At 38.0% G+C, this 25028-nt stretch overlaps 1 protein-coding gene across 1 annotated transcript; it reads right to left on the bottom strand.

The window, feature by feature from the left end:
- Position 1: 1 nt before the first annotated feature.
- On the bottom strand, positions 2 to 23232 carry rc3h1b (ring finger and CCCH-type domains 1b). The gene is made up of 19 exons (XM_007250689.4): positions 22963 to 23232; positions 19459 to 19890; positions 18007 to 18127; positions 17584 to 17823; positions 16323 to 16498; positions 16025 to 16225; positions 14988 to 15120; positions 14065 to 14296; positions 12581 to 12832; positions 11434 to 11627; positions 10074 to 10519; positions 9792 to 9950; positions 8724 to 8876; positions 8410 to 8629; positions 8108 to 8198; positions 7892 to 7988; positions 6748 to 6912; positions 6217 to 6317; positions 2 to 5369 (listed from the first exon to the last, which is right to left on the bottom strand). The coding sequence occupies exons 2-19, from the start codon at positions 19687 to 19689 to the stop codon at positions 5207 to 5209; spliced, it is 3375 nt and encodes a 1124-aa protein (XP_007250751.3). The 5' UTR covers positions 19690 to 19890; positions 22963 to 23232; the 3' UTR covers positions 2 to 5206.
- Between the last annotated feature and the right edge of the window lie 1796 nt (positions 23233 to 25028).

Consider the following 25028-nt stretch of genomic DNA (forward strand, 5'->3'; position numbering starts at 1 on the left):
GTTAAGTGTCAATATTTAATCCATCCCTCTCATTCAGAATCACTGTTGTACACAAGTTACATTTTTCTTTAATATCACAGGTTGTTTTTTTTCCTCGTCTTCCAGTTTCACCTCTCGAACAAACAAAAAAGCAGATTGTATTATACAAATAATGCAAACCAATTTTCACACAGTGAATTGTTTTACAAAGTCATAAAATGGCGTAATAATGGCTACATCCACATTGGAGTAAGATGGTTCTAAACATTCCTTAATGGAGTATAATCTATATTTATATATAAAACCTTTCCTTGTTGAAATCAAGCCTGTACCTTAATTTAAGAGATTTTTTTTACAAGACAACTTGGAAGTAATCATAAAAAAGCCATTACATTTCCCAAAAAAGTTAGGAATAAAAAGGAAAAATATATATAGACACAGCCATAACAGTGTTAAGGTTCAAAATGAGTTAATTTCGCCTTTCATTTAAATGAATGCTACAGGTCCGCTCAAAACAGACACAATCCAGATAGAGAAATGAATATCATCCATTAGGAACAGACCCATTCTCAAAGAAAATCACATTACGCTGTGACTTCTCTGTTGGGGGATAGAGAAATAACACATGCACAAAGCTCTTCTTTTTTTTTTTTTTTTCCTTTTTCGTTTTTTTTTTTAAGGTGTAAATGAGTCTTACCGAGTCCATATGCCTCTTAAGTGGCTATATGTGGATGGTCAACATGATTTCATTTGTAAAACACCAAACAAACAAAAAAAGAAAACCCAAGCAATTCAGTGAGATCACTGAATATTATATAAAAAAAAAAAATAAGAAAAAAGAGAGAGAGATAGAGGGGGGAAAATAGGGAGGAAACAAAAAGGGCACCCAAGCAAGTGCCAATTCGCTGGCTGACATATTATTAAATACATATAGCACATTCCCATATAATCCAGAAGAGATTAAAAAATAAAACGAGCATCCTAGCAGTGCGCCTCTTTGAAAACGGTGACTGTAGCACAGTCTAGGGGGCGCTGCATGCAAAAGAATGAAGAAGAAGAAGAAAAAAAAAAAACAGGAAAAATTCCTCACACCTGCTAACCGCCATCAATAGGCATGCTCAGGATAGTAGTAACCGTGTTTATCTGCAATTAGCATTGCAGCAAGGAGAAAAAAAATTAATAAAATGAGGGAAAAAAATAAAAAATAAAATCGCTAGTCGCCTTGTGGAGAAGCGCAGCAAAGCAAAAGCAACCGAAAGCTAGCGACGACCGAAGCAACCAGACCAGTGGTTTCAAATATGCAAGCAGCTGAAAAAAGACCTTACCATGACTGCAGTTATTAAAAAAACAGTCCTGCAGGTTAGATTAGCTTAGCTTTTTTAGATACTAGCTTTATATTCCTTTGCTTTATAGAGCTGGAGGGTTGAAAAATGTTTAGCAGAAGTTAAACTACACAAGTTGATCAGCTCCTCAAGTAGTCAGTTTTTATATGTTCCTTCTTCTAGGGGTTTCTACCTCCAACTTGCTCCTTATTCTGGCTTTGCTTTTTAACTTAAATTGAATAGATTAATATTATACACAGATGACCCAAAACATTATGAGCACCTACAGATGAAGACAATACTGTTGAATGTTTTGTATATCTGGTGTACGGGAGAGTCTGGGATATTACGTTGGAAAATGAAAGTGTTTTAAAGCTACGTACGTAGACTGGTGTTGGCATCGTTGGCAGCATTGGCAGAGCGGCGGCATGCACATTTGCATCTTTGTGTTGAGCATGTTTTGGATCTAGCTCAAATTTTTATATTTAATTTGGTTAAAGAGGGAAAACTTATCAGGAAACTGGCAGAATAAATCGGTACGACCAGACTTTAGGACCGGTGTTGTGCCAAATTCAGCACCCCAGCTAGGAAAAGCACCCCCTCTCTGCGCGTATTTCTAAGTAAAGTTAGAAAGAAAATCGCTTTTATCAAAAAGACAGTGCGTACCCGCTGCCGAGAGGGGGTGCTTTTCATGGAGGGGGTGCAGATTTCGTCACTACTATGGTGCCGAATTCAGCACCCCCACCTGGAAAAGCACTTCCTCACGGGAGAGGCTGCATGTAACATGACCTTTTTATTATTATTTCTTAGAAGTTAGCATAGCTTAGAACAGTATCTTGGGTATTTCCATTTTCTAAGTTAAAGTTAAAGCCAAGAAGACGTACATGCGCACTTCAGAGAGGGGGTGCTCTTCCTAGTGGGGGTGCTAAATTCGGCACCGACAAACAAGGTTTGAGGGGGCTTATGGTCAGAAAAGGGTAGGATCTGCAGGAGCCGATTCATGGCATGACCAATTAAAAAGCATTGAGTGTGTTCTGAGTGCCCATGCCTCATTGAAGCCAAACCTAAATAACAGCTATTGTCCCACAGGTCACATAAACTCATAATAATAATAATTATGAAAGCGAATGTGCTGTGTATAGGAGCAGAACGGTCTAGAATGCCCATGTTACGTCCGAGAATGTTGATTATTTAAATTTGTTGATTAATCGTTAATATGTAACAATACCATATTACACAAAGTGATAGGAACAGAAGCACAATGGGAGATGGGTAAATGGCTCACTCACACAGTTTACACTCAACTTGTGTCTCCAAAAGTGCCCAAACACAACAGATTACATATATTTACTCACTAAATATCAGTACTTTCCAGATTTAAGACATGTTTAAGACATGTTCAGCTGTTTCTATCATTTTTAGAGATGGAGGACATGGCAGGAATAATTGTTGTTTTACAAAGTAATCATTAGTTGCAGCCCTACTATGAGTAAGTCATTATGCAGCACAAGGTGGACCAACAGCATGAGGTCATAATGTTTTGGGTCATTTGTGTATATTGGCATTACCTATTCAGACAATGGTGACGTGTAGACAATGAAAGCAAAGCAGGCGACTGGTAAACGACCGTGATACTTTCAGGTAGAACCTTCACCCGAAACTCCACACACTGTAATAATGTGCTACAAATACAAGAAGACTACCCGGTTGAAAGCAGTCTGCAATATCAGGAATAAAGCTTTTATATTTTTAGAATCCGATTTTCCAATTAAACAGAGGATGGAGGTAATATTGAGCATTAAAAGAGGACAGATCTTCAAAACCTTGTGAAGGAGGACAGCTTTATATCTGCATGTATTTGAACTGTAAGCTCGAGTTCAATCTCCACAATTATAACAACTGCAGGGAAAGGCTGCGTGCTCTTCGAGAACAAACAAAGAAGAAGAAAAGGAGAAGAAACAGACCATGACCACAAGTCATCATCATATTAGAAATCAACATCTTAACAGCTATAGCACAAAAAAAAAGACCAAAAAAAAAGACCAAAAAAAAAAAAAAAGTTTACACATTAAGAGGTTGCACCCAAAATTGGAGCTTAATATCATAGTCGGTCTCAAGAGACTAGAACAAAATCTCACACGTGAAGAATGTCATCACTATAGGAAGACTGCAGAGCTTGTCCACTTCTTGATCTTTCCTTTTTAGTTTTTTTTTTTTTTTTTTTCCTGGGGCATCCTTTATGTATGCATGTTTTTAAATAGTCGGTGAATATTATATATTTATGTGCAAAAACACACATTAGGTCAAAGCGAGGTGATACAGGTATAAGCTAAATACATGTCTCCATAAAGAGTCAATTTAAAAGGAGAAAATATAGAAAATAATAATCAAAACTCGTGTGAGGCTATAAAGAGCTTTTTTACAAGCCTAATCAATTTCCAACGAGGCTGATTAGGTGATCTTGTTTAATCTAAACAACACCTGTCTGGTAAACTTCGTGGTGATCAGTTCTGGGAAGTTATCTCCAGTGTATCTGAAATTCCATCTCAACCCATCCATCTATTTATCCATCCATTTACATCGTGCCATTCTAGGTCTGCTGTTGTTGAAACGACAATCTCCTACTAAGGTTTTCTGTACAGCGGCTGACCTGAATATGCAGACGTGACCAGGGAACCCAAATAAGCAACTTCACAGAAGTCAGGGAGAATTGATGAGAATTTCCAGAATAGGCTGCGATCGCGTGAAACGGAAGTGGTGAAAACGAACGAACCAACAAAAACAAACGAACGCTAAAAATCACCGAACTCCAACTCTGGGAACACGGGAATTTGTGTCATTCTTCCTTTAATAATAGTAATAATAATAATAATAATAATAAAAGCACACACTCATAGAAAAACACGGAAAAAGTGCTCGTTTTCTTTTAGACGTTTGTTTCGTTCTATAAAACAGAACGCTTTAGACGCACGTGTTTCCACGGACTTACAAATTCCAAACAGTTCTGTAGCCAAACCATAAATTACGGAATGAAGAAAAAAAAAAAAAAAGAAATCTTACAACTGATTGTTTAACTTCAACCCCCGTGTTCCAGCAGAGCTCGGAGCTCGGATCTCGTTTCGTCTCGCGTTAAAGATGCACGGCCACGCTTGCGCTGTACCTTGTTGGGAAACCTGCAGAGTTAATGCTCCATACAAAAATGGACTGATTAAAAAGGCTCTCCATGCTACTTTGTGCCTGATCAGTCGGATCATATTCAGGGCTGCACAGATGTATGTATTTTTTATTTTGGGGAGGGAGGGAAGCGTTTTAACACAGACCAACTGCATAAGGCTTCTCATGCCCTACAACTAAAAGCTACGCCGCCTCCCGCCTGAAAGACAGAAAGGGCCCGGATGCTACAGAACTGACGTCGTTTCTCTTTTCCTATTGTTGTGCCGAATGCCATGTTGGTTTTATCCTTCATGCTTGCTCTGGGTTTACTGTTGGTATTTCAAATACGTACACCAAGGGAATAAAGGAAAAGGGGGGAAAAAGAAAGAAAAAAATGTTAATCAGATGCCCTGGTTTCCAGGCGATGAGATGTCGTTTAAAACGAAAAGCTCATTCACAGAACAAAAAGAAAGAAAATTCATATCACGGCAGATACTGCTCATTTTTCTAGATAAAACAAAGAAATTTGTGTCTGTGCATGCATGTAACAGCATGCAAATGTGTGTGTGTGTGTGATAGACAGTCAGTGTGTGTTTAATCCAGAAATTTAATCTCAGAGCTTGAAAATCTCTTAAAAAAATCAGTGGAAACACATAGTAACTCTTTCCACAACTGATCGATAATTAGAACTGAATCTCAACTGAATGTGTGTGTATACATGTGTGTGTGTGTGTGTGTGTGTGTGTCTACTCTTAAGAGCAAGAGTGAACGACACCGTTCTTCTGAAGCTCCGAGCCACTCGCCGCTTGATCTCCAGAGCAGAGGGTGAGTGAAGATGTTTTACTGGTCAGAGAGAGCATAGATCCCCCCACGCTGCTGACCGGCACCATGCTGCTGGATCCGTTCGAGACATCACTGAACAATAAAAAAATTAAAGAATAATTCTATAAAGAAACACTGCTCACTAGTGGTGTAACGGATTACAAAGCACTGTTCAGATCATTGTGTTCATTTAGTCTAGTTAGATTTGGTTTCACACTGCAGCTTATTAAGCAGACGTAAGGGCTTTACTATATCCTGCAGTCACCACCTAGGTAGGTGTTCTGCATCTCCTTATACCAAGGACACAGGAGCTTTAAGGAGGTTTAAATCATGCTACTATGAATCGAAGCTCAACCAAAGTCCTAAAAACTCCACTATTCCACCAACATTAAACATGCCCAAAATCTAAGGTTGTCACAGACATTTAAAGCAAATATGATACAAATGGAAAAATACTGCCAGTAATATATTTAAAACATCTTATTCATAAATAATTATTTTCTTTAATAACAGGAACTTCAAAAGTTTAGTGAATCGCCACATACAATAAGCATAGTTTTTTTTTTTTTAGCAAATGTGCTAAAATGAGTGTTCCTAGCTGTTTTTGTCAGGATCTGACATTAATACTCATTATTATTATTGAATAAAAAAAAAAATAATAATTGATAAAAATATGTGATATGTTTGTTAGTATTACTGACACATACAAATGTGTGTTATTTTTTTTTATAAGTTATTCTGTTGATTTATTTGGTGGACAGATGGCAGATTATTTGCAATATGTTACACCACTACCACTCATACACAATTAACTATGAAAGAACCTAGAATCTGGGGAAAAAGAAAAAAAAAAAACCTTACATAACTAATTTTTACTAATACTAATTTTGCAAATAAGAGCAGATGTTGAGACTCTGATATTATTAATTCCTACACTCACCCCAGTGCTAAGGAGAGTTCCTCCAGTTGGGCTTTATGGTCAGGCTGCCCATTTTCAGTGGCTTTCAGTTTGTACTGGACTTCGTGCACAACTTGGTTCTCCTGTAATCAGATCCAAATGAATGTTCACAAAATATTTACATCTAAAATAAATGCACCATAAACAAAAGTACTCAACTGTCACACAGATTCAGTGCTGGAACAATAATAACAATCAAAGAAATAAACGCTTAAAATATATCACTCTGTGTGTAACAGATCTATATAATATATGAGTTTCACATTCTGCACTGACTTACTGATATAAAGTAACTTTTTAATGATATTCAATTTATTTTCAGATGCAGTAGTCATAGTAGTCACAATAATCATTATTATTATGCTATTTTTATGAATTATTAGATTTCGGTGAAGTCGCTAAGTGTTTCTATATATTCTATATAATTCTATATATGATAACAGACAGCTAGAATAATCATAACAGTTGATGGTTAATCATTCTCTGGTCAATCATGCCCTAATGTTGACTCACCATGGCGATTTCACGGGTCCTCTTGCCAATCTCCCGCTCCACGTGGTGGAGCTCTAGACTGAGCTGTTCGCTGGAAACTGCAGCCCCTGAAGCCCATTTAGCAGCAGGAGGCTGAGCAGCCAGAGCGCTGGCCTCCCTCTGCAGAAGCATGGAGTTACTGGCAGCCTACATACACACACACACACACATACACACACACAGAGACACACAGACAGACACCATTAGTAGGATGTGAGTGTGGGTATCATTTCTGTCTGTTCACAGATAACTAGTAATGCCGTTTATAGGCCTCAGCCAGTAAAGGCTCAACTGCAAATGACAAGCAGAAGTACAGACAGAACTTTGCAGGATTAAATCCTCTTCAAATTATCTATTCTAATGGGAATTTTCATAAAATATTGCACCACCTGCAGTCCTGGAGCACATGCACGCATCAGCAAAAACGAAATATAAATAATTAACAAAAAACGTATGTATGCAATTTTAGATTATCTAACAAAATATAAATATACTTCTGATCATTTTAAATACATATATATATTCTGTTTTTGACATTTACAATAAAAATGTATATTTATGTACATGTTTAATCTTACCGACATGATAAGTAAATCATCAGGCTAAAACATGTAATACTTAAAGGTTTAGTATTCATAAATAAGTTTATAATTCTATGTAAAAACTAACATTGCATTATCATGCTCATTAATGAGAAATATGCCAAAATATATGTTAAAAAATAGAAATATTTTTTGAAATTAGTTATAAATCATAATTAGTATATTATGTTGTGCTCTAAACTGTTTTTTTGTGATGAAAAATTTGAATAATAAAAAAAAAAAATCACATTTTGTTGTTTAAATATTGCAATATTATACATTTTGACAAGTTTTATATATTATTATTATTATTATTATTTATTGGACAGATACTGTATAAAAAACTAGAATAACTAGAATTTAATTTCCAATCATTTAAATTGTCGTATTATGTGTATGGTATGATTTGCCTTATGTTATGTGTATTGCGCATGTGTACATTGTGCAGCTCTACTTGTTTTTGAGAACATGTATAGAGGTGATTACTGGTATGAAAAGTTATACTGTTGTGTGTTTTATTTTAAATTAAACTCGACGACACACACCTCCATGCCACGGATCTGCGTCTGCTGACTGATCTGTTGGTTGACCTGCTGGAGCTCGATCTTTAGCTGCTCTCGATCAGGAGCCGGCACGGGCAGACTGATGGACACCAGGAACAAAAACAAGAAAATCTTTACCATGAGCAAAAGACCTTGAATTATGTGAACATATGCAAGAACAAAATAGAGAAAGACCGTGTTATAAAATTACAGCCATACCGTTCACTGAAGTGTCCTGGAGAGGCCATACTCTGGTGCTGTGGGTACGACACACTGCCCCAGCCTCCGTGGTTACCATAGGAGTACTCAGCTAGGGAGCAACAAAGATTTATTACTAGTCCCATGACATCTGACACATTAATGTATTATATATTGCAAGTACATAGATCATTAAATATGCATAAAAAACGTCCAAAATTCATGCTGCCGTGACTCCACTAGATTACAACAAATTACAATGACACCATTACGGTCTAAACTAAATCATGTGGAGTTGTATGTGTGAAGTCATTCCAACTAACCTGCCATTGTTAAGTGTTTGGAGCCAGAGCCCTGAGAAGAGGCCATGGCCTGCACTGGGCCGGTGGTCTGGTATCCGGTTTTGGAGGTGCGAGAAATGGCCCCGAAGGGCGACACTGTGGGCAGGGGGCCAAAAGGAATTATGGGGTCGTCGTCTTTGGCTTCTGCAGAACGGCGCTGGGCATCCAGAGGTGGTTCCCGCAGACTCTTTCCCTCCATATTCTGTCAGAAGCAAAAAAAAAAAAAAATGTTCTTTATTGCAATTAAAAATAAGTTGAGAAAGGTTTAAGATGAGTAAACAGAAGCAGTCTCCTACCATCATCTCCACAGCACCAGCCGACATGGCATCTTTCGGTTTCGGGTCTTTGGAGCCGATGTATGATCCGATAGTGTCACATGACCATGGAGAGTACTGTCCGGCGTAGTCTGGTTCCCGGGTTCCAAAGGCTTTGGAGCCGTCCTCAATGTACTGCAGAGCAGAAGAAGCACAGTAAGGGTAAAATTCAGTAAAATCAAAGTAAAAGTGCACCATGGAGACTACAAAGATATAAATGCAGAATGTGTACTAGTATGGCCATTCCTCTTGCAGTGCATTACTAGGGTTGTGTTTTAAGTGATGACATGTACATGCACAGTAACACAAGGATTACGATTCAATACACTATAATATCTAATAAATATTGTGATAGACAATGTACTGCAATTTTTAGGAAAAAAATATGAAAATATGATATCCTGATTTAAAATTGAGTGTGTTCTTATACACACAACATATATATTTATATATCATAGGGTTGAAAATTTAAGGTGCACTTGCGAAATACCAGTATCGGAAAAAAGAAGCAGAGAAACCCACAAACATTAATTATTTAAGTAAAACCATTAATTAAGAAAAACAGCAGATTAATTGATAAATCATCAAATAATCATTATATAATCATCAGCTGGAATTAAAATGCAACTTCATTTATTAATTGACTAATTTCTGCCCACCAAAAAAAAATGGGTCAATGTAAAGTAAGAGGAACAGTAAGATAATGAAAAAAATAAAGAGGAGAAAGAACAGTAAGAAAAAGAGAAAAGAAAGAAGAAGAAGAACAAAAATAAGAAAAAAAAGAAAATGAAGAAAAAGAGAAGGTACAGAAAAAATGAGAAAGAAAAGGGAAAAAGGAGAGATGAAGAAGAGGAAGAAAAGGAAGAAGAGAAAATAGAGAAAGAATATGAGAAAGAAGAAAAAGAGGAAGAAGAAGAAGAGAGCAAGAAAAGTAAAATACTCTATACTGCAATAAGTATTTTTTTTAGACTGTAATTATACTGCAAAAATCTTGTACCATTGTACCCCTGTTATAAACAAAACTGTAAATATGAAGGAGAAAGTTACTACCTCTTGGGGATAGTCGTTGGGGAAGGCATGACAGGGCAGGGTGGGCGAGGCAGCGAAGGGAGGAGGTGAAATAACTTTTCTCTCCTCCAGCTGGTTTAGCAGCTCCTTACGCCTGCGGTGCAGGTAGTCCAGGCTGGGCTGGGAGCGGCTATATGGATCCTAAAAAAAGAAAAAAGAAGCACAAGAATTTATCACTGTCAGCATCAGCAGCTGTAATACTTAATAGCAACGTACATAAAGAGAATAATATATACTGATATAAAAGAAAACCCCCTGACTCACCCTGACATGGGACCTCATCTGGCCGGGATGAGGCGCGGGTGGGTAGTAGCCCTCAGGTGGATACCTCTCCCGTGAAGATGAGTCAGGATGATACAGGGAGCCGGCTGTGCCCGCCGTGGGGGGCGGCATCGCAGCAGGAGGGACGTCCAGGGGCACGGGGCTCATACGGACCAGCTCGTCTCGTGGAGGTGCAAAGGATTGTGGGGGTGGTGGGGGGCCGGCGTACGGGCCGTGCCGGCGGCTGTCGTAGTGAGACGGTAGAGGGTAAGGGTGGGGGTTCACGGCGGAGAAAGGAGGGCCTGAGGGTGGGCCTGGATACTGGCGCTCGGGGCCGTATCCAGGGTAAGGGTCCTGATACGGGGCCACAGCAGACTCCCCTGGTGGTGGGGGGTTACGGATGTAACGGGGTGGTACGTATTGAGAAGGCTGGTAGGGGTAGGGGTTACCTGGAGGATACAAAAAAAAAAAAAAACAGTAATAGTGAGTATTATCTTAGGGCAATGTATTAGTGGTGGGACGATACGTTGATATTGTGATATATTGTATCGTTTCGATTTTATTGCATCGATTTGTGGCATCATATATCGATATATATTTTATAAACTCCCTAAGACTTGCTCCCAAATGACCTAGCTGTTTTTCCTTATGTTTATGATTATGCATGGTAATTACTGCGTGGTTATCAATTATTAATCTGTAGGATTTTGTTTTTCAATATTTTCAGGGTATCTGCATATTTTTAAAGCTCAAATTTAATGACTTTTAAGACCGTTTTAATATCTTTAAATTATATATATTATTGTGGAAATGAGAAGTACAAACTAAATGATGGTATACAAAAAAGATTTACAAAATTAAAATAAGAAATTCAGGCCAACTTAGGGAACTGACTTTCTATCAGCAAAAATGATTTCAGATAACAATTAAATAAACATAAAAGCATGACTAAAATTAAACACTCCGTGTGGCTATTCACTTTGCCTCAGATATAATTTAATGCCTTCCCTCCTAAAAGTTCAGATATTTTTAGACCTTGAATATGTAAGACTAAATCTAAGACTCTTTAAGGACCTGCGGGTACCCTGATTTTATACATGTAATCCCAGCCCTGCACTCACTGGATTATTGATAAGGTATTGTAAAGGGCCCACAAGTCCAGCAGAGCTGCAGAGCTTTACATCTAATGTGTTAAACACCAAAGAAAAGGTTCTGTGGCTTTGTTTAAACAAGCATTTCTGAGATAATCTGCAGAGGCTATTCTAACATGCAGACCAGCGAACCGTGTCACACAAATCTCTGAAGACTTCACACATCAGCAGATTTTCCATTTCTTCAAATTTAAACATGACTCGTTTCTCACCAGCAGAGTACGGTGTGTCATACTGAGATCCAGAAGGTGCCCGAGCTTCAGGGTAGAAAAGTTCAGGCTGTTGTTGAGGATACACGGGTGGTGCACCACGGGGCACACTGGCGAGCTGTTTGGGCAGGGGCAGGTGCTCAGCCCTGGGGTGGGCTATGGCGTGTGGTGGCAGGGGCAGGCCAGCTTTATCCAAACTGTTGAAAAAAAAATGACGGGTCAGTGAATAAAGGGAAAGCCCAAGTGAAAAGTTGCTCATGTGAGGAGAAAAAACAGTTAATTCAGATTATGATACTATGATTCAGACACTCACTTTCAAAGCAATTGACAGCAATTGGAAAAATGTCATATTTATTGAAATTCACATATAGAAGCAGTGTAATGCATGTGTAACAACAATCCAGACATCTCAGCATGCAGTTGTAGAGGTTCCTAATGGTGTCCAGTAAAAATCCATCCCGCTGCATTCAGCGCTGGTTTAATCATTTAAAGATTTTACAGACATTGCTTTGTGGCATTAACAGGTATGGGTTCTGTATATTACCATATCTTTTGGAATATAAGGTACCTCTAAATTCCTTTAATTTTCCCAAAAATCGCTGTTAAGCTGTGAGTATATTGGACTGTAGTCTGTGCGTTTACTGTGTTAAAAAAAGGTATGTAGGACAAACCGCTAGCTGATAGCACACTGGGTTACCGGTACACTCAGGGTTCCTCAGTGTAACGCTATCGGGCGCTATTTACTAGCGCTAAGTGCTGCTTACCGCTCTGTTAAAATGATTGGAAATCCAAGCTTACTGTAAATAAACAGAAGCGCTTTACTCACCCAAATAAATTGTTTTCATTGATAGTGTGCCTTATAAATACAGTAATATAAATAATTCCATGCCAGAGTGCTGTGGTTTCCAGCCTTTGAGCCCTTGAGGACTTCTGCCCTGAGGGCCCTGCCACATTTAATTGTTTTCCCAGCTCCCAACACACCTGCTCCAGCTAATTAACTAAACCAAGCCATCCCTGGGTTGCCATGATGTGTTAAGAGCTGAAAACCTTCAAAATATGCAAGACAGGAGGTCCTCCAGCTTCCATCATTCAGTGGAGAAGAATTTGATTTGTGATAAGGCGTTGAGATGATTGAGATGTTAGTACGTACCTGTCAGGAGGCGAGCCAGGAGCACTCATGCTGCCGTGATCAAGCTTGGGCTTGCGCATGAGCTCATAAGGAGACGGTTCAGGTCCACGACCCAAAAGCTGTGGCACTGGTGTGCCGGGGCAAGGGGCGCCAATGCCGTTGGTGAGGGGGGAGGGCTTGCGGGTCACACCCTCCAGAGCGACCACTTCTTCTGGCAGCAAACCTGGAGGACAAGGCAGCCTTGGAGCCAAGCGCTTGTTCATCTTCCGATATCTGCAGAAGAGAGAGATGGCATTTATTCACCAATCTACTTATTGTTACTAGGGGTGGGAATCTCTTTTACTATCTCACGATTCGATTCAATTCCGATTTTTTATTCTAATCTAATTTTGATTAAAAACTGTGATTTATAAAACATTCTGGTTCAGTCTATAGACTCTGCATGATCTACTACAGTCTGCTTTGCAAGACAGAATGACAAATACGTCAATAAAGTGTTTTCACATTTAATAGGTTTTGAACATTAATCAATGCTTAAATGTATTTTTTCAACCATTGCATAAAGACAATATTACATTATTGCTTAAGTAACAAAAATAAAAATGAATCTTTCTAAAAATAAATAACGCATAAATATGCATAAATGATTACAAAATTACCAGAGACTTCGTCACGCAGCAGGCTCTGGGACACACGCATGCGCGGAAAAGTTTCAAAACATACTTCAGCACGACTTAGAATCGATTTTGGGACATTTTCAATCGATTCTGAATCGTAGTAAATGAGAATCAAGATTCTTATATGAATCGATTTTTTGGCACACCTCTAATTGTTACCATCACAAATATATCTTGTATCTCTAATATGGTAGCTTTACATGGGAAGGGAAAACCTTCTTAACTTTCAGTGAAATTCAATGTAAAAAGATTATATTTGTAAATCGTTTTGGAAGACTTCTATTGCTCCCATTAATTACAAATGTTTTAGGCAATGTAAAAGAACAGTTTCGTGATTTACATTATGCAAAAAAATGATGTAAGATAATTTAGCAATGCTATATTTCATGAAATGCAAAAATGCACAGTTTGGTGATTTCACTGTTTGGACAAATCTGGCTTAACTTATCAGTTTGTTAGAGAAAATATTACACTTTTTTTTTATTAGATTTTTACTTCACTACTGATACTACTAATAATCATGTTATTAAATTGGTGATCTTATTTTATTATAGGACTGGCAACCACAGCTAAAATGTGTTTCCTGCTATGGATGGGTAAAATCAGGGACTGAATACTGTTGTTCTGCTAGAAACACTTATATTTTATAGTTTTTACTTTTCTTTCCATTTCAATGAACATTTACTGCATCTTATTTTCATAATGAACTGTTCCTATTTCCACCTTACAATTCAGTACCCACTCTATTCACATGACAAATGACTAATTCAATGCAAGTCCATTTGCATGACAGTTCAACAGCGAGAGAATAATAATATTAATACTAACTTCTCCAGCTCCTCCTGCGAGTGGGCGAAGGTGCAGCTGGCCCCTCGGGGGCAGCCCCCTTTCTGTTTCATATCGCGGCACATGTAGGTCTTGTACTTGCTGTGCTGGGGAGGCTGCTGCTGGTCGGCCCCCTTCTTGCTGTGGTTCTGGATGAAGTCCACCAGGCCGTGCACCACTGTCTTCACTGCCACCAGACCCTTCTCCAGCTGCTCCCATGTGGGAGGGGGGGCATCTGTGGACAGAGGAGAGCAAAGAGAAACTGTTTAACCAATAGATTTCCATGATTTTTCTATGCATTTAAGGCAACTTTTCATGACCATCAGTGCAGACAATAAAACAAAACAAACAAAAAAATAAACACAACTAAAACTATAATTAATTATAAAACAGATTATAACAGGCCTAAAATTAATCTTGCTGACACTCAATATTCAATAACAAAATGTGTGTCAGATCCTGAGAAATCTATTGTATAGGGCTAAATTACTGAATAAACTCTGAGCTGTTTGCTCAAAATAGATCTTCTCTATCAATAAATGGAAACACAAAGATTTGTAGAGCTAATTTTCATGACATTTCCTAAATTTTCTGGGTATTTTTATTTTTCCAAAACGTATCCAGGCCTGAAAATTGCTATTTTTTGTAAATTTTCTGAGTTTTCCAGGTTTTTTATGACCATATGAACTCTGTGTTAATACTTGGTTCATCGTTCACCTATTATCATCATAATAAGCTTTGCACTTGTTTCTAGGATTTCTTCACCTACTGTGTGGATTTTAGAGGTAGTGATGCAGACACACAGGTGCGCTAATCTAAAAATATCCCACCAGACAGGCCATACAAGAGATTTCAGCAAAGCTTGTTTCATTAAACAGGAACTCACACGATGCACTGCTTTCACTGTCCTAAATGTAAAACTGTACCTGGACTGGGGTCAATGTTGGCCAGCAGCTCCAGGTGAGGTCTCAGGCGGTTCAGGTTGGCAGGATCGCCCGTTCTCTGCAGTGCTATAGTCAGTTCCTGCACACTCTGAGCGAATGACGCAGGTGTCTGCAACTAAAGGTCAATCAAAACAAGAGAAATTGTACATTGTTCTCAGAAAACACATATAGAGCTCTGGAAACAAAAAAAGAGAGCATTTAAAATGATTAGCTTCTTTGATTTTACCAGATTGAAAACCTCAGGTATATAATCAAGAGGAAGATGGATGATCACAAGCCATCAAACTAAACTGAACTGCTTGAAAATTTGCACCAGGAGTAAAGCAGCATAAAGTTATCCAAAAGCAGTGTGTAAGACTGGTGGAGGAGAACATGATGCCAAGATGCATGAAATAAAAACTGTGATTAAAAACCAGGGTTATTCCACTAAATATTGATTTCTGAACTCTTAAAACTTTATGAATATGACTGTGTTTTCTTTGCATTATTCGAGGTCTGAAAGCTCTGCATCTTTTTTTTTTTGGTTAATTCAGCCGTTTCTCATTTTCTGCAAATAAATGCTCTAAATATAGACAATATTTTTATTTGGAATTTGGGAGAAATGTTGTCTGTAGTTTATAGAATAAAACAACAATGTTCATTTTACTTAAACATAAACCTATAAATAGCAAAATCAGAGAAACTGATTGAGAAACTGAAGCGGTCTCTTAGTCTTTTTCCCAGAGCTGTATATACAAATTTAAAATAAAACAAAGAATGCAATACTGTGAACAAAATAATTGAAAAAGCTACACAATATCAAGTATTGAGTAAAAGTGTGCTAACAAAAGAAAACATAAAAAAATAAGTGAATAAATAAATAAACACAGATACAAAAATAGATAAAAATAAAACCTCTAGGCAATGGTATTCAAATTGTAGTAACTCAACAAACTGCAAACTACAAAAAGAATGTAAATCTGAAATAACATCACAATGCAATGATATACTGATAATAAGCACTGATAAGCAAGTCTTACCTTATCTATTATGGACTGCATGTGGGACTTGTGGGACTGATCTCCGTAGAGAAGGGAGGACCACTGGTCAGGGGCGATGCGCAGGCCTCCTTCCATGGCGATCTGTACTATCTGGGAGTCATGCTCCCTCCGCAGAGCCTCGTACGTGCGGAACTCTTCTTTCAGCTGCATCAGTGAAGAGTCCTCATCTCGCTTGGTCACCTGCGCAATGTCAAACATTATAGTCCTTAAATCTCTCTAAATGTGATTAAATACAGAATTATGTTCTATTCTATTAAGCAATAAAAAGCGAATTTACCTTAAAGCAGGAGGCGCGGTAAAGGAGCTGCACCACATGTCCAATACTGGTTTTCGAGGCCTGTGGGAACCTGGGCTCCAGACGCTGCACCACAAAGAGAACCAGAACCTTTCTTGATAGAGCCGACCCATCCTCCAGAGCTAGAAGCACCAGCTTTAGAGCCTCCTCCTGCATTGCTGCAAAGAGACCAGACAAAAACCCAAAAACCTTAAAGGTATAATTTAAATATAGTTTTGGGAAATCACTTTCTTTCACAGCGTTTTCTTTAATAAAATTAAAAAAAAAAAAAAAAAAAAAAAAAAAAAAAAAAAAAAAGAACTTTGGTTGTTGAACCACTTCCAGCTTATAAGAACCGTGGAGCTTTTCAGCGAACAAGCCAGTCAGGGTTGCCAGGTTCGCTGTTTTCCTGCCAAATTGGGCTTGTTTGAAAATCCAGTCGCAGGCGGCGTGCATGTTTTTTGCTACTTTTAAAAATGTATGTGGCTGGCAAAAAAAACATAAATAAATAAATAAATAAAAATATGCATTGCCTTGGATGTTACAATAAAAATAAAAAAACAAGTTAAAGAGGAGAGAAGAGAGTTCAGGAGGGGCAAGAACAGAAATGAGTAAGTAAAAGTAATTTTCTTTGCTAATTGTTTTACTATTAAATGATCTTGACTGGGATATAAAACTGTTATAAAGGAACTAATAAAACACGAATGTTACAATATTAATAATGACTAAGGTAAAATAGCAATACTGATAATAAATACCTTATAAACTTAATACTAAGTTGTGCACTCAGGTGTTTTGCCATTTGCTTCAAACGTGTGATTGACATATTTTGGGCTGGTTTTAGACTGACTTTGGGCTGGACCTTTTTGTTGGACCTGGCAACCCTGCAGCCAGTGTTTCCACTAATTTTAGTAAAACAGTCAAAACGTCACATTATACATCATCAATGGAGGGCGTTGCACAGCGACAGTGCTCCTGTACAAAGAGCCACGCCCACAGATGTCAGGATTCACGCTGAAAAACATACTATTCTTCGGTTCCCGTTGTGAACTAACGTTCTTGCTTCTAAAACCTACTTTTTTTATTGGTAGAAACGCGACAAACCAGTTCAAAATTAGGTTCGCACTATCAGGGAGTAAAGTTAAGCATTTTCCTTGTAGTGACAAAAGACTCAAAGGGAGTTTTCAACACATGTTAACTGTTTGCTGGTCCTACTTCAGATTTTCCAAATGTTTCATTCCATGTACCACTTCAAGATCTTTACCTGGGCCCAAAAACTGACAGCCTCTGGCCCTTACAGCAGCCCACAAGTTGGAGGAGAGCTGCTGGGGGTTCTGGTGCTGCAGGATGAGCTCGGTGACTGTGCGCTCGCCCAGAGAACGGGCCGCCCGCATGGCCCGCACCCGGCCTTCCTCCTCCACCAGCTGACAGTGCACAAGAGTCACCAGCTTCCTCTGCATGGGCCGACTGAGCATGCTCTGTGCTGCATTACTCAGCCCCACTCCTAGAAAGAACAACAAAAGAATGGAATGGAAATAGAGATTAACCACAAAAAAATGCCGCCATACAACTTCTGAACCTTGTTTAGACTACATTTGTTATCTGTATACAGATCTTTTCTGCAGTGATATTGCAAACAACTAGAAGCGAAGCCAAAAAAATATTATCATGTGGTCCAGGCTGTTACCTCTTGCACTGCTGAGGGGTTTAAGGTAAAGGGCCAGCTCCTCCACACACTGTCGGGCTTCATCATAATGCTTGGTGTCCTCTGGACTAGTAATCAGTGCCACAGGCTGCAGTTTGGGCAACTAAGAGATGGGAAAAATGTGTACAGAAAGAGCGTGTCAGTCAAAAAATAACAGTAAAGCTTCAAATGCTTTAAAATGATCTGCAAGACAAGTATTGCAATGACCCAATGCATATTTAATAGATTCATATGAGTACATATTCTTTTTTGAGTGTTTTATTGATTTGTTTATAGTTCTAGTCTTAAAATCAACATCCTGCCACCGGATATACTAGTGTTTTGACAAGTTAGGAAACCAAAAGCTTGAACTGGACTCAAGTTCTCAGTATCGATCTGAGAAGAAAACTTAATAGTGATCTTAAAACAGAGATTCAGCTGCAAACAGACAAAAATACAAAGATAATTAGGACTAACTGGGTTTAAACAACAATAACGCAAATTCAAGACATTTCTAAAGGTCTTCTTTAAAGACCTCATTTGTTATAAACAAATAGGCAAATCTGAAAACAATGCCCATCATTTGAGCCTCATCATAACAGTGCTTTGTGTTTAAAGCCTGATGATTGTTACCTGCAACTGAACTGAAACACGGAGGCTAAATCAATCGTAGTTTCACCACCAAAAAAACAACCTATCACAAGATGGTTATATACACACACATTACAAATATCACTAAAAAGTGCAGAGACTGCATATATGCTAATTCATGTTGTGGTATAAGGGTACTATTATGGTGTACAGAGCTTGGACGCACTGATTGCTACTTGCAATTTATAAAATCAGCATGATCTAATAACAAAACAGTTACAAGAGCCCCTGTACCTATAACAAAAGTATAACAGAAAGGCAGCGAGTTTGCATATATGCTAATTTCTGCCATTGAGATTAGGTTGGAGACCTGCGACGTTCTACTGACACCTTAATGTCAAATTTATGTTGTCTTACTATTAAACATGAAATCTACACAAACATACTATTCACTTTAGGATCAAATGGGTCGTTCCAAAATTACACCCATGGTCATGCCATGCCAGTTTTTCTTGCTCTGCTCCAACACGCCTGATTGAACTCATTAAGGGCTTGGCAATTACCTAACCTGATTAATCAGATAATGGACTTCCCCACAGTACTGGATAATCTGGAGCAATAATCAATAATCACCCTGATATTTGGAGACTTTCTGTGATTTTTGGGAACACCAAATCTGGCTTAAATGTCTTGCGATATCTGGATGATTGTAAGCAGTGATTGTCCCAGATTATCCTGTAGTAGAAGGACATGCAAAACCAGAGCCAACCCTAGCTGTACGAAGCTGTAAAAATGAACTAGACCAGCCCTGGTAAGAGTTTACAAGATTTTTGTTTTATTACTAAAACTACAGAACTCACTCACCTGACCACCGACCAGCTGCAGGAGTGCCGAGTTGACGGGCAGATGCTCGATGTCGGTGTTGATGGCCGTCTGGTCGAAGGGACAGGCCTTGCGGTGCAGCTTGTTTAGGCACATTTTGCAGACGGTGTGGCCGCACCCCAGACTGATGGGCCGGCGCACAGTCTCCTCGAACGTCTGGGTGCATATCGGACAAAGCAAGAACTCTGTCCATTGTGGAGCTTGTACAGGCATCGTAGCTAGTGTGGTCTACATGTAAAACGAGCTAAGGTTCCTTAAAAGTAGGAGGGGTGTGTGTGGGGGGTGTTTCAATAAACAAAAAGGGGGGGAAAAAACTGGAAGATTCCACTGGAATCAAAAAATCTTCTGAACACAGGAGTTCTTAAATAATTTCACACGTCCCGGGTGCTCATCACATAGTGTGAAACCTGAAACCTGCAACCAAACAAAAGAGAGAGACAGTTAAGAAGTGCTGTCAATGATCACAGTTATCATTAGGCAAGAGGAGCGTCAAAACATTCTGGATTGGGGGTTTTCCTGAAAGCATCTCGGCACAAAGATGACCAAGCGAGCATTACACAGAACTTTCTACCAGTAAATCATCATTGTGGAAACTAGCCATTTCAAAAGTATGTTTTTTGCTATCCTGCAATGAACGCTAGAGCTCTGTACCATTCTGTAACACCTGTGGAACAGAAAATTGCGTTTTTGGAAGGTTGCGTCATGTTAAGGGGTAGCTCATCAGCAGATGGATTTAATGATTATTCTAAACTAATGTAAATCGCTTTGCCACATTCAAAACTGAACATATGAATGCCACAAGCAAAGACAGTTGTTGTGAAAGTGTAAATACTAGTTAAATACTAAATACTAAGATTAAATGTTACATCTAACTGTAATGCTGTGTGAAACTTTGTTCAACTAAGGATGAAAAATATTGCATAAATATTAGGAATGCACCGAATATCTGGCAACCAAATTTATTGGACCTACAATTACACTCAGTGTTCAGCCAAACAAGTTAAGTGTTTTTATTACCAAACAATTAAGTATTTGATGACACTAATATAAAACAATTGGGTTTAAAAAAAATAATTAAAAAACAAATATGTAATCAAGTATCATTTTAAAGAAAATTGGTCACATACAAATCCATCCAATCCAAATGCTAATGGTTATAAAAAAGTAATTATCAGCTTATATTAATATAATTCTGATATAATTTTGCATTCCTAGTAATTAGTTACACTATTTGTAATGAAACATTCAGTATTAGTATTAGTATTATTTATTCACTAAAAACTTAAATGTTATGTTGTATAAAATATCATGGAATTGGCATAGCTATAGATCTTAACACAGCTGAGACCACTTCAGTTTTTAAACCAATTTCTCTAATACGTTGCTATTTATAGGTATATGTTTAAGTGAAATAAATTGTCATTTAGAGCATTTATTTGCTTAAAATGAGAAATGTCTGAAATAACAAAAAAGATGCAGAGCTTTCAGACCTCAAATAATGCAAAGAAAACAAGTTCATATGCATAAAGTTTGAGAGTTCAGAAATCAATATCAGTTAGAATAACCGTGGTTTTTAATCAAAGTTTCAATGCATCTTGGCATCATGTTCTCCTCCACCAGTCTTACACACTGCTTTTGGATAACTTTATGCCTTTACTCCTGGTGCAATTTTTTTAAACAATTCAGCTTGGTTTGATGGCTTGTGATCATCCATATTCCTTTTGATTATATTCCAGAGGTTTTCAATTTGGCAAAATCAAAGAAACTCATTATTTTTAAGTGGTCTCTTATTTGTTTCCAGAGCTGTATGTCAAACTTCTACTTTTAATTATTTTAGATAAAGTGTTTAAACAACATTTTAACGGAAATACATTAACATACATTCACAGTGTGCCAGCACACTGACTGCACATCTTCAAAATCTTCACAAGTGCAAAATATGATCTCTGGATGTTTAAATAAAACTACATAATTGTCTTTTAACGTCCTAACTGTGACAAAAAGTGCAATTGCTATCTGTGTTATGTTAGTTAACCAAAATGGGGACAAAGGAACGACTGGCAGTAGGTTGTTTCTGCTGCTGCCTAAACAAGAGAAGCAGCAGCAGGAGCATCCAGATGCAAAAACTGCAGTACAAACAGAGCTGGAATTAATAGTATTATTTTTAAACTACTTTGCGCTAAAACACGTGTAAATAAAACCACATTTAAGATATTTTGCTGGTTTTCGTATCGTCGTTTACATATAAAGCCTGTTTCACTTAACATTGAGCTTGTTAGCAACAGAAGCGCACAGCGGTTGCTAAGCTAGTTAGCTAACGAGCTAACTCGTATGTCAGCGCGGATATTAGAGTAAATATATCCCATATCAAGATAATTCTAATAATAATATAACGTTATGACGCTCGATTTAAATGTATATCATCTGTAAAACACATATCTACCTAGCTATCTAGCACGTAAGCCGGCTAGCTCAGCAAACTATGCTATGCTAAGCTAACATTGTTTGCTGAATCGTTTTGATGTAATAAACAGAGGTGGGTAGTCCAGGTCCTGAAAAGAAAAATCCACCCCGGGATTTAGTTACAACCTTATAGACGGCTCCGCTACAGCTGAGCCACCCAGGCAGTTGGAATAAAAACTCGGAGTGGATTATTACTCTTTATCTGGACCTGGACTACCCATCTCTATATATATATATCTTGTCAAGCTAGATAAATTGGCTTGTAAACACTTAGCTATCTAACTAAGCATTTAAACACAAAATATTAAAGCAGTGCGCCTTAAAATGAGTCGAATTAATAGCCACAAATATAACAAACACAGCGATAAAATCAGACAAAAAGGAAAATACAAATACGTGAAGTTTGCCGAAGCTAACCTAACGCTAGCTAACATGTTGAACGATTATGTAAGTTAACATTAACGCAGAAATAACCTAATTTACCCACTACTTAAGCATTTAACTCAAAGCAGAAAAGTTTAAGCTTAAGTAAATGTCATGTCAATATAGATAAACTCCAAGAAACGCACCAAATTTAATAGCGTTAGCTTGTTAGCTACCTCAACAACGTCTCAACACCGTAGCTAGCTAGCTAGCTAAAAGAAAGGCTGTGTGCAGCCCAAAGTCGGGCTTTCTAGCCTGGCTTATTTAACATAGCTGTAAATTATTTAGCTAAAATTATCAGAATAGAGAATATTTAAACCCTAAAACGTCCATAAAACGAAACGAAACTAAACTAAACAAAAGCAAAGCAGCAGGGTGGGTTTAGCTAACTGGCTATTTAGCTAGTATTTGTTAAAGCCTTCACTTTGGCTGCTTTAGCTAAGCTAGCTAGCTATAGCACTAGCTATCTTTCTAACAAGCTATGTCTCTGCTTTAGCCAGTTAGCACGTTAGCAGCCGGTCCCCACCCAGAGACTCAGACATACAGACATTTTGGATGCACTAAAAACATGTTTTTTGCTCCAGATAATCCCATACGTACTCATCCTAGAATGGCTATTCAGTGTCTTCATCTTCTGTTTAGAAAACATCCCGTCGTTTCGTCGGTCGTCATCGTCGACCGTGTAGCAGGTTGCCGTGTAGCTAGAAGTTCTTTGGGAGTTTCAGTCTCTCCCTCTACACCTCCCTCTCTCTCTCTCTCTTTCACACACACTCACTCACACACTCATACACACACAAAACACCAAAACTGGCAGTATCATCCTCCACCAACAGGGCCACACCAGCAGCGGCAGCTCGGAGCGCCAGCAGCGGCCACAGCGCAGCACTGCACTCATCACCTCATTCAGAGGCTAAAGTGACTCAAATCTGATTTTTTGCTTAATGTGGATCAGATCTGATTTTTTTCAAGGCTGTGTGAACATGCCAAATGTTAGTCACTTTTTATATGTGGTCCTAAATTCCGAAATTCTTTTCTTCCATACCCACAGCTGTGCAGCTACAGCTGCAAAAACAGCAAAAGCAAGCCATCTGGACTTTTTTCGCCTCCTAGACCTGAGCGTTTCTGAATGTGAACCGTTAAGATAGACAAATCTGATTTGAGCAAAAAATCAAATTTGAGCAATGTGGCTTTTACTGTGAAATTAGCCCAAGAAGGTTTTATGAATGTGCCAAATCTGATTTTTTAAAATCACATTTGAGCCACTTTGGCTACGTTCACATTACAAGCCACATTGCCTTCTTCACCAACAACAACTTGATATCTAAATAAAGTAATATAAATTATATAAAAAAGAACAAATACTTATAATAGAATTAATATCTTACTTAAGTTACCATTATTTGTATCTAGAATAATTATTTTAATAAAAGTTACATCCAGACAAAGGTTTAAACAACATTTTTATTCAGAGTTATAATAAAAATGTGTCCTGAATGAAATATTAGTAAAATAAATGTCCAGAATAAAATTATGATAAAATGATGCTACCGGCCGAAGAAAAGTTATCCTGAATTCCTTACGTGACGCAATTGACAGTAAGTATCAAATCCTAATGTAGATTGCTTTTTAGTTATTGTAAATAGTGTCACTGTCCAATGAAAAACGTGTATTTACAGGAGAGAGATAACCCTTCTTAACTTTTAATTAAAGTCAATGTAAAAATTATTTATTTTGGTTATTTTGAGAATTCCTATTGGTTCATTTATAATAAAATTTGGATACAATGCTCAGTTTACAAAGTTCATGTGTATGTAATTTTTACAAAATCATCTTTTAAATAATTATAGCAGAGTGGGCTCTAAAGCACATTTATCATTTTCTGAAGCATCAGTTTGAGCGATAGCTTTTGAATGCATTCATGTGTATTACACAATCTTACGCAATCAATGCTACAGTTGGCATGAAAGGAATTAAAGTACGCATTTATTTTCCATTTTCGTCTAATCCGTCTGATTTCTGTGGGGGATTAACAGACCAATCATGAATATTGAGCGAGCGGCCTGTAGGTTAAATGGAAATGCGGCTGTGGAGGTTTCATTGGAGAGCTCTGAGCAATATTTACAAACAATCCAGCTTGGAAAGGGAAGTGCTCTCAAGCTGTTATTGGGTGTGCTGGAGAGAGTCGCTGTGTGTCATCCTGTTTGTGTGTATGTGTGTGTATGTGTGTGTGTAAGGCACCTGGTCATTTACACTGCCCCTACTGCCAAGCAACTCACATGCATCTGTGCAGATTATAGAATATGCAGAACACAGAACAGATCAAAAGTCTTGCACTGTATCACATGGTATAAACACAAAACTAAATAACAAAAGCTGTGAGGATGTATATCAACCCAGAAAACCTGTTACTAATGTTTTGTATTTTTCCACAGCATTATTCGCATAGAAATGGATGGGGTGCATTTTGCAAATTGTCTCTGGCCAATGAAAAACAATACATTTGAACACATAAACTGTTCCTTACACTGTCAACATTTCATGATTGGGAGACCAACAGCATTTTTAAAGAATTTTTTTCCTTGTAAAGCAACAAAATACGCTAAAAAACACTGAATCAACCAGAAGGAATATTATAGTAACTACCTAGCAACCACCCAGCAACATCC

This window comes from Astyanax mexicanus, chromosome 8 (genome assembly GCF_023375975.1).
Source record: "Astyanax mexicanus isolate ESR-SI-001 chromosome 8, AstMex3_surface, whole genome shotgun sequence".
Classification (NCBI taxonomy): domain Eukaryota; kingdom Metazoa; phylum Chordata; class Actinopteri; order Characiformes; family Acestrorhamphidae; genus Astyanax; species Astyanax mexicanus.

Coding starts and splice junctions, on each gene's coding strand:
- rc3h1b (XM_007250689.4), bottom strand. CDS start 19,689: ATGCCTGTACAAGCTCCACAATGGACAGAGTTCTTGCTTTGTCCGATA. Junction 15,121..16,024: donor TGCAGTCCATAATAGATAAG/GTAAGACTTGCT, acceptor ATTGACCTTTAG/TTGCAGACACCTGCGTCATT. Junction 8,630..8,723: donor CTGGTGCTGTGGAGATGATG/GTAGGAGACTGC, acceptor TGCTTCTGACAG/AATATGGAGGGAAAGAGTCT.